At 44.1% G+C, this 9,899-nt stretch overlaps 1 protein-coding gene across 1 annotated transcript; it reads right to left on the bottom strand.

The window, feature by feature from the left end:
* Positions 1 to 276: 276 nt before the first annotated feature.
* Positions 277 to 9,798, bottom strand: NOLC1 (nucleolar and coiled-body phosphoprotein 1; the record flags this gene model as incomplete). Its single annotated transcript, XM_009708564.1, is given in 13 exon segments — positions 277 to 435; positions 719 to 795; positions 1,191 to 1,307; positions 2,024 to 2,581; positions 2,801 to 2,947; positions 4,045 to 4,134; positions 4,574 to 4,714; positions 5,597 to 5,747; positions 6,445 to 6,548; positions 7,076 to 7,217; positions 7,979 to 8,091; positions 9,685 to 9,734; positions 9,736 to 9,798. Coding segments are annotated over 13 exon segments (1,912 nt in total), but the record flags the coding sequence as incomplete, so codon positions are not given.
* Between the last annotated feature and the right edge of the window lie 101 nt (positions 9,799 to 9,899).

Here is a 9,899-nt window from a genome sequence, read left to right as displayed (position 1 = left end):
AAAATAAGACTGTAGAAAATTTAAGTCTTGGAGGTCACCCTAATGGTGCCAATGACACCAGCTCAAGGATAGTTCCAAATTGGAGGCCTAAACCAGAATTAGAAATAAGAAGGGGAAACATCCAACCATTCTCCCACATCCCCACACTGGAGCTGCCTGCCCCACAATGGGCTAGGGAAGGTAGCATTCCAGGCAGGCTTGACATCCCTAATGTCCACATGCCCATCCAAGCCATTCTGGTGAGCAGATGGTTTATGAATTCCACAAGAAACATTCTCAGTCACTTTCAAACTTGACAGAATTGACTTGGGTTGATATAGTGCCCCCACGGTAGCTGCCTCGTTTTTTCTTTGTCTTCTCATGGCGGAAAGATTTGCCTTTAGTAAATTTCAGGACATTGTTAGCCTTCTCACCCCAGTCACCAGCTGCTCCTTTCTGTAAGGGATGAAGGGGGAGAGGAAAAAGAAATTCAGGTTGGTACCCAAGAGAGTAAGAGCAATGCTTTGCACTTCATCCTACCCAGCAAACACCGGTACATTAACACTGGAGCTGATACCACTCTCCCACACACCTCCTGCCCGTGCTCACACACTTAACAGCACCTCCTGGTGGAAAGAGTTCCCACCAAGACAAGTCCCCACAAGCACACCAAGGCTGCTCTGCCAACATGTATTTGCAGAGGCAAAATGTTACCACTCTGGGCACTATCTAGCCCTACCTTTGCTTCAAATGAGTTATCAGCAACACGGGCATCCACCTCAATCTCTTCTTCCCTTACACGGCGGAAGGGAGAGGCTGGCTGCTAAAGAGAAAGAAAACAAGATACAGTAAGCACATACACGTGCATGACATTTCCCTAGTGACACCCCTCTTCCCTCCTTGCCCTGCAGATATGGAGCCCTGTTCACATCACCTCAATCTTTAAGTGTTTCTCAGATTCATAATTCTTTCCTTTCTTCAGATCAGGCAGCTCAGGGACACTCCTGTGCAAGTATATCCAATCAACCTTTGCCAGAATAATATTACGCACATATGTGCACTCCCTAGGGTTCTCTAGACAAGGTTCAAGTGCTTGAGGAGGGAGCAAAAATACAAATAATCCAGTGGGCCCAACCTCCCCCAAAAATCCAAAACAAGCCTACTTGTTCACGAAGCAGAGATGCCTCTCTGTCACCACAGTCCACCCTCACTCACCTTTTTCACTTTGGGAACCGTGTGTGGCGTTTTAGCTTTGATCTTTGCCTTTTTACTGTGTGGCGTCTCTGGCTCCTGAACATCTTCCCTCTTCTGTTTCTTTCTGATCATGCCTGTTAGATGTACAGCAGTAAAACTTCAAAGGGAGTAACTGCAGTGTTGGGAAAGGTAATGGTATCTCTCCCCCAGAATGCAAATCCAGTGTTGACACAGGTGTGAGAATCAGTCCTTGCATTACCTCACCCAGAAAACAGACTACTATAACAAACACTATTAGCCATTCTCAGTCAGCAAGGATTTTGCCGTCCTATCCTAATGGATAAAGATAATCTTGTAGAATGGAGTACCTCTATATTAATGATTTAGTGCACTTGAAAGTTCTGTTGGGTAAAATTTGCCAGTTCTTGGAGCCACACAGTATGCACTTGTACACATCACTAATGCATTCAAAGCTGTTTTCCTCATGGAGGGACAAAGATAGAGATTGTGCATTGGGGCATTGTCTTACAGTGTCCCACTCAACACAGACAAGGTCCTCCAGCAGTCTGCCTTGCTGTCACTAACAAACTTGTGCATGCACAGATGGCAACTGGCAACAACTGTACAGAAGTGTACTTCATGTTACCACAAATTCCACTGCCAGCAGATACGCAATACAAAAAGGATCACAACCCATCAAAACTTAGCCCTTCCCTCTCAGTAGTGCACCAGATGGCATAATCTAATAGCACATAGAGATTAGACTGAGTATTGTTTAGGAAAGGCTCCCATTCATGCTTAGCTCGGTAACATTGCCTGACAGACCCACTTCCCAGACTGTAGATAATACCTCCATTGACTTTTCCAGTCTCTTCTTCAGAGCTGCTTTCACTGCTGCTACTGCTGCCACCAGCTGGCTTAGACTTCAGGTTGTTTGCTGCTGGTATGGATGCTTTTGCCTTCTCTGTGGATGCAGTGGTCTTAGAACTGTTCTGTGTCCCTTTCCCTGCCTTTTTGGGCTTCTCATCTTCTTCGCTGGAACTATCAGATGAGCTGCTACTACTACTAGAAGCAGCTGCCTTCTTCCCCACAGTTGCTTTTGCTGCCCCTGTAGATTTGGTGGCTGATTTCACTGCTGGCTTCTTTTCTTCTTCACTGCTTGAGCTATCAGAGTCAGAAGTGCCTGCTTTGGAAGCTGGGGTAGAATGTTTGGACACTGGCTTACCCACTTTTCCAGCTAATTTAGCTGGAGTACCTTTCTTCTTCTCATCTTCAGAGCTGCTGGAGCTGCTATCTGAATCAGAGCTGCTTTGTGCTTTCTTTGTGGCAGCTTGTGACTTCTTTGTTGCAGGGACTGCTGCTTTATTCGTGGGCTTCACAGGGGGCTTCTTGTCAGAGCTATCAGAATCTAGAATGGAAAGGAAAAGAATTATCAAGGCTAATTCCTTCAACATGCAGCTAACATACAGACTCAATGTTGAAACACAGTGCACTTCCTTGGCTGCTTGCAATGACACTGCAATGGGTATTCCTGTCCAACTGTACCCTCATACCCTGCCTAGAAACACAGAGGTCTGAGCAAGCGCAACGTGCATGTGGAAAATCTCCTTTTCTCCTACCCCAGTACCTGAGCTATCCGAGGAGGAACTGGAGTCCTTCTTCGCTTGTCCAGGCTTGACAGCTACTTTTGCTGGTTTGGAAGTATTCTTTATCACAGGTTGTTTAGCTGGGAGCTTACTCCCTAGCTTCTTCTTGTCATCTTCAGAGCTAGAATCTAAACAACAAAGATGTTCTTTAAGTTAAACTTTTCATGCAAGTCACTAGTAATAACACGTATATAACTCAAGGGGAAGTGAAAAGCAAAATGGGTTGTGGCCTAAGGTTTAGCCACTAGGTAACCGGCAATAAGCACAATTTGGTGAACACCTGAATGGTCAGGGGACAGCATTAATCTTTCCACGTATCTTCTGTCTTGGGCAGAAGTAGAAACAAACAGTTTAAGTTCTTCACTAATGCATGCACAAGGAAGCAGGTATCTGGAGAATAATGTAGGAGAAGAGGTACAGAACAAGGGACTAGAGAAAGTACAGGTATCACCAAGAACAAACTCACAGAGAAGAAACATCAAGAAAAGAAGCTATGTGGTAAAGATCAAAGAACAGGCAAGAAATTAGGAGATAAAACTGACAAAGCAGGGAAAGTGAGGCAGCAACAGCACAGTATCTCATTTTAGCTTTCTATTTCCTGTATCAGACATGTTTAGCAGCGGTATGAGGATGCACTGGAGACTCCTGCATACAAATAGGCCTTTGTATTGTGTGCCACAGCAACCTGGAATGCTAAGCCTGATCTATTCCAACATTTCTGAACACTTTAACAGTAATCAAAACCTTGTCCATTTGTGAGAAACTAGAAAACAAAACCAGGAAATAGAACTCCTGCCACTTGTTGACGCGTCACACAGTCCAGTGCTAGCTGTCTGCAGACAGGCAACTTGGTATGGTGATAACATTTTTGATCTCAGAAACTTCTCCCAAACACAGTGGGGTGACAGAAACCAGAAATCTCAAACCACAGATCCTCAAGAAGTGTAACCATTAAGCTTCCTAGAGAAACCCGATACATATGATGCCCCACCCTTTCCATCCAGCCCTTTCTGCACTTGCCAATGGTCTCATTGGTGTCTCATGGTCAGCGCCCACTCTGCATAGCAGGCTGCTGTTTTTCAATTTCGCATCTTGTTAGCTATGGAGACTGTGAAGCTTTCAAGCTCATACAGTAAGGATCTTAGCAGATACACCACTGTACAGCAACCCGGCCAATAAAAACATTAACACACATAAAAATCAAAGCTTTAATTCTGTGAATTACCTGAGTCACTGTCAGAACTGGATTCGGCCTTCTTGGTAGTCACAGCTTTGTTTTGGGGGCCAGGGATTGTTTTAGCTACTACTGCTTTGCCTGCAAAAGCAAGTTTAAAATTAACAGGCCACATCTGTACCAAACCTCTGTCCCAAGATCCAAACCTTTCCAGATGTGAAAAAGCTCCCTTCTCAGGGCACCAGCCATTCAGCCAGCACATCAGAAGTCAAGCAAGGACCTGGCCCGCTGCAGTACGGAGCCTGGCTCACTCCCACTGAACTAGATCCTGATGACTTTTCAAGTAACAAAGTAATCTTCAAGTAAGTGACATACAAAGTAATCCAATCCACACACAGTTTGGATCCACAAGTTGTACAGTGTAGTTCAGGACACCTTCAAATTACTCAGAAGGTTCCAAGGAAGCAAATAGTAACACAGACAAAAGTCAAATGGCTCTTTCAAGGAAACCAAGACATTGCCAAAACATTGTTCGTACCATGTAGTACTTCCTTTGCAGCCTCCTCTCCTCACAACGTACCTGCTCCTCCCTTTGGGGGCACTTGCTCTGCCTCATCACTACTGTCTGAAGAGTCACTGCTCTCAGCCTTTTTTGCAGGAGTCTTGGCAAGGCCCTTCTTTGTCTGCGTAGCTTGAGGAGGTGGAACAGCACTGTACTGACCTATGAAGAGACACAGCATTCAGATGCCTGCATGATAATGGAAGCAGCACGAGTTGTTTGTTGTAGTTAGAATAAAGCACTTCTGTTTCCATTTATTCCCCTTCTGTAGCTATGATCAAAGATACTAGCTTATAATTTGAAAGGCTACACCCACCCCACTGCTATATCCTGTTTCCACTGTGAGTTTAACTCTCCTCTTGAGGTTCAGCTGACTCCACCATCTCTGAAGTTTTCTCTGCACTTTTAGAAGAATGGAAGCTTGCGTTGCCAAAGTTTTACAGAAAAAAACAAGTAAGAGGTATCAATTGTTGATTGTTTTTTATTTACTGCCTTCTCAAATCCTCTGGTTAGAAAATCAGACTGAGTTTCGATGCGTAATCCTCCACTCAGATCAACTCTCTACTGGAATCCTAAAAGCACTACTCTATGTTGAACAGAGGTCCATTTAGCCCATCAGCTAGACTGCAACTGAACAGCCCTGGATACTTCACAAAAAAACTAAAAAAAGCTTAAATTGCTGTAATAACGGAGTAACAAAACCAGGGGGAAATTATTTCCCAAATGCTGGCAGACAGGAATCCTGCAAGAAGAATGTACTTAAAGGCTACCTGAACAGAAGACATGCAGCAAACCAAGCAGAGTTTGTCACAATCTCTCTCACTCTCCATCCCTTGCTGAGGGAGGAGTTGAACTGTAAGCTTAGCTCCAACAGCACACATGAAAAGAGCTGCCATATTTCTAGTTTGCAGTACCACCACCAGCACCACCTGGAATCTTGTGTGCAGCAAGACTTGCCTATGCCCTGCACACGCTTCTCCCAGGACAGCGGGACTAGCACGTAGGACATCCTCCCACATAGCAGCAATGGTATTGAGTACTTACCAGACTTCGGCTTTTGTTTTGCAGGTGGCTTTTCATCATCTGAGCTGTCAGATGAGTCCTCACTACTGGAACCTTCCTTGGCACGTTTGTTTTTCCCTAGACATGCTTGAGTGGCTGCAGGTTTCGGCAGAGGCGATTTCTTGGGAACAGTCTTGTCACAAGAAGAAAAGAAATACACATTCAAATAGAAGTTACGGAAATCTTGTGGAGACAGCTGGATGTGGATCTTGTTTAGCTCTACATCTCACTTAAGAGAACAAATTTTGAAGACAAAGGGAGAAAGATTAATGAAGATTCCTAAATGCAAATTTTAGGAAACACATGAGCATCATGATCTTTCTGGCCACTCTGCTGTTGTTTTCTGCCGCATGAATCCCTAACGAGGAGCTCTCCCAGCTAAGGGGCACAGAGCTGACTGAAATGGTAGTGACTGCCACTTGATTAAACACAACTACGATTATTATTGTGTTGCAGAAAATATTTTTAAACAATCCCTAGTGGAAAACTCAAAGTTACAGACAGCTAAGCACAAAAGAGTCATGCAAAAGTGAACATACAATGGAGACTATAATATGGTTATGACACAATGAGATGTTTTCCTGTAAAAGGAAGGAGCAGAAGAAGTGGTAAGGAGGTATTAGGGAAGAAAGTCAGTGCATGGAGAGATGCTAGAACACATAACCCCACTGTATAAAGGAGAAGGAGGTATAAGAGCCACAAACACTGTCCTCAGCATCTGTGTAGTCTGTGCCTTTGTCTACACATTTCACAGTCCCTGCAAGACAGAGATACACCCAGTCTTACCAGACTTCTACAGTGTTCATGAAGTTTTCTGAGGTCTAATTTACCTTCTTTGGTGCAGCCTTTTCCTCATCAGAATCTTCACTACTGCTGCTACTGCTTGCTGCTTTTCCATTGATCACCTTGGTGGCTGCCTGGGCAGCTTTACTCCCTTTTGAGATAAGCAAAAAGGGACATTAGAAAATATGCTATGGTAGATGAAGGGTAATTACATTCAGCATAAAATATATAGAGAAAAGAACCACAGGAAGCCAATAGGGCAGCTTAAGGCAGTACTTCAAAACTGTTGTTTTCTCCTACTGCAAGCTTAGAGAGAGTTTTCAGAACACTTTCCATTCTAGCTCATCAGAAGTTCCAGGACTAAAGGCTAAGTAAAGATCTTCCCTGCTCTTTAAGGGCCAGACACTGGCAAAAGCACTTCAACAGTTAAGGTTGCCGATTACAGCTACTTATGCAAACAATGCAGCATTTGGGACCAGATGTTTTATTTGCAATCAGTTCCACACCTCTTCCATGTCAGAAGCAGACTAGACTGGAGTGCAAATGGCAGTGACAGCAGATTTTCAGACTGCTATGTTAATACATATGCCTTTGCACATAGGTACAACCTCCATCACTCCTCCCCTGGTTTTTTTTTTAGGTTTTGCACTTTGACTCATGATACACAGTAATAGGTACCTGATTTAGGCGTTGCTGGTTTTGGTGGCTGTTTCTTTGGTGGCTCTTCATCTGAGCTGCTCGAGTCAGAGCTGGAACTCTCTGCTTTCTTCTTAGGCTGGATTTTGGTTCCAGCTGGCTTCACCACCAGTTTTGTACCTTTCTAAACAACAGGAAGGAAAACCTATTAGACCTTGTAGCCATGAAAAGAAAGAGGCTAACAAGTGGGACACAGGTACAGAGAGTATAAACAGCTGTCTTTTACAGAGGTTACCATTCTGAATTGGAAACATCACTCAGTCTAATGGTTAGAGCCTGAAAAATCCCTGGATAACAATTTTGCAGCAGCCCACGTGAGACTTCCTTTGCACCTCAGTCTCCCGTTCTGCCTTCTCAAAATGGCACAGCTCTGGGGCGGGCACTGTTCTCTTCCTTCTCTAGATCACTCTAGTTTGAAGACTGAAAATACTGACTAGGCAACTCTAGTTGCTCTCCTTTAGTGTACACTGACATCATTCTTCCTCCCCTCCACTTCTCAAGACCATGACTGCAGTAAGAAAACGGAAAGAGAAGATTCTCTTTTTATATACACATATATGTAGAAAAAGATCAAATTTATTTTAGCAATTATAAATAAATCTTTCTCTGCAAAAAAATAAGCCCCGGCAGTCTTAGGATAAAAGCAAGGAGAAGACTTGGATATGAAACAAAGTGGGTGCTGGACATGAATTTAATTTTTCATGGGACCAGTCCAAATGGCACACTGTCCACTACAGAAATGTGTTCTTACATTGCACCTGCAGCAGTCTAGGCATTTCACAGCTCAGGAAAAGTGAGCCCAATTTCAGAGAATTCTGCTGGTCAAATTTGCTATTATCTACCACTGTCAAACATGCATCAAAGAGGCTGGAAAGAAAAGCTGACCTTTGCTGGCTTCTCCTCCTCCTCCTCGTCTGAATCATCACTGGAGTCCTCGCTGCTGCTGCTCTCTGCCTTCTTGGCTGGAGGAACTGCTTTTGCCTTGGGCACAGCTGCTGCTTTAGCTGCAAATAAGGGACAGCACACTTTGATAAGTTAATTCACAACTTACATGTACCTATATCCTTCACTAGTGTGTGTCAGGGCAAAATGATATACTAAGGTCATTAAACCATGACTGAAGTTCATAAAACTGACTGTTTCTTGAGCAGGGTGTGGCAGAAGACTCCAAAATAGGTAGGTAGGAGGATAAAACCAATTCTACATTTTACCTTTGTCACGTACACATTTTAGTGCAGATTTCTATCACCAAAAAGGACACCCCACAAGGAAAGTGTCCCCACAAACTGCGATAACATTAACTGGGTCCGCACACCTTCCAGCTTACAAAAACTCACTGAACAAGCACAGACTTCTGAAGAGTTTCTTAACACAGCAATGCTGTGTTAAGGTTCCAGACACTTTGCTTAATGTGTTTACACCAAATCTACTCCTTCCTGGTTACTGATCACTTTTTAATAACGTGGAGTAAAAGAATATTGCCTCAAGTTACTTTTGCAACTGTCCTTATCAAATAAAAATCAGATCTAAGTTCAAATTCAGCTTTAGGATGGCTCAAGTTGAAGACTAGTTTTCTTCCTGTGTCTCTCCCTCTCCCCGTCTACTCCTCCTCTTCCACAAATCTACTGCTAGATACAAACTTGCATACACCGTGATTAAGGCAAGGCATAAGAACAATTCCAGATAAAAAGGGAAAAAATACAGCTCACCACATACCAAAGTGCAGTAGAGGGACATATTTTTTGATAGCACTAGGACACAGGCTTGAGAGAAAGGAGAGTAGTAACCTCATACAAGCAGCAGGTGAGTAAGGATGCTTGGCATTTCTCTGGAATTTGAGGATACCATGTACAACTGCCCCGCATCAAAGAGGTCACAGTGCCCACCAATACAGAGGAGCCTGATAAATCCTAGCCACACAGGAGTTCTGTCAAATTATGCGTATTTTAACAAGTATGAAAGCACTTATAAAACCTGAATCAGTTTCGCTATAGTAGCAAGATGAGAAACCATTCTTTAAAGTTCTCAGTGAATCTGAGAGTCTCTAGAAAATAGCATGGAAAAAAATGATGATGCAGCTACATCCCATGAAGAGAGTACCAGTCCAATCTACATGCACTCAAAACCCAATTTCACTTAGTATTTAAATCAACACATAATTTGAACGTGCTGAAGCAAGGAGGAGTAACCCTGCTGAGATACCCTATTAACGAGTGTTCGGAAAGTAGAATCTGAGTATAGACAAGGTAATGAAGGTGCTACTTCAACAGCACCTTCAAAACTCAATATAGCACAATGCCTTCACCAGTCTCAGCCAGGAGAGACACTGAATGGCTGAAACCTTCTAGCAGACACAAACCCTGATTTGCTTAAATTATAACTGGATAAAAAGATCAGCCTTAGCTAGGATGAACATACCTTACATGTCATGGGCAAAAGACCTGCCAGAAAGAAGATCAGTCAATACAAACTCAGTCTTTGACAGCTGCTGAATGACCCTAAATGAGCCGCTGAAGGTGAGCTCTATATGCAAGTGAGCAGCCCATGTCAAACACAACGCTGGCCTCCTTAGGGCCGCTCACAAACCGCACCTGGTTTCTTGGCTGGGGGCTTCTCGTCCTCCTCGCTGGAGCTGTCATTAGGCCGCCTTCCTCTTCGCCTGGGGGCCGTTGGGAACGAGCTTTCTCTTCTTGGCCGCTGGAGACCTACAGGAAGAAAGGCTGAGCTGGGAACTACGAGGCGAGGCCCTTACGGCGGGTAGTGCCAGTGGGAGCCCGGCAGCGCGGCGGAGCCCTTCCCCCCCCCG

This window comes from Cariama cristata, unplaced genomic scaffold (genome assembly GCF_000690535.1).
Source record: "Cariama cristata isolate BGI_N322 unplaced genomic scaffold, ASM69053v1 scaffold35359, whole genome shotgun sequence".
NCBI classification, from domain to species: Eukaryota; Metazoa; Chordata; class Aves; order Cariamiformes; family Cariamidae; genus Cariama; species Cariama cristata.
Note: the sequence above shows the minus strand (reverse complement) of the source record. Positions and strands in the feature narration are given on the sequence as shown.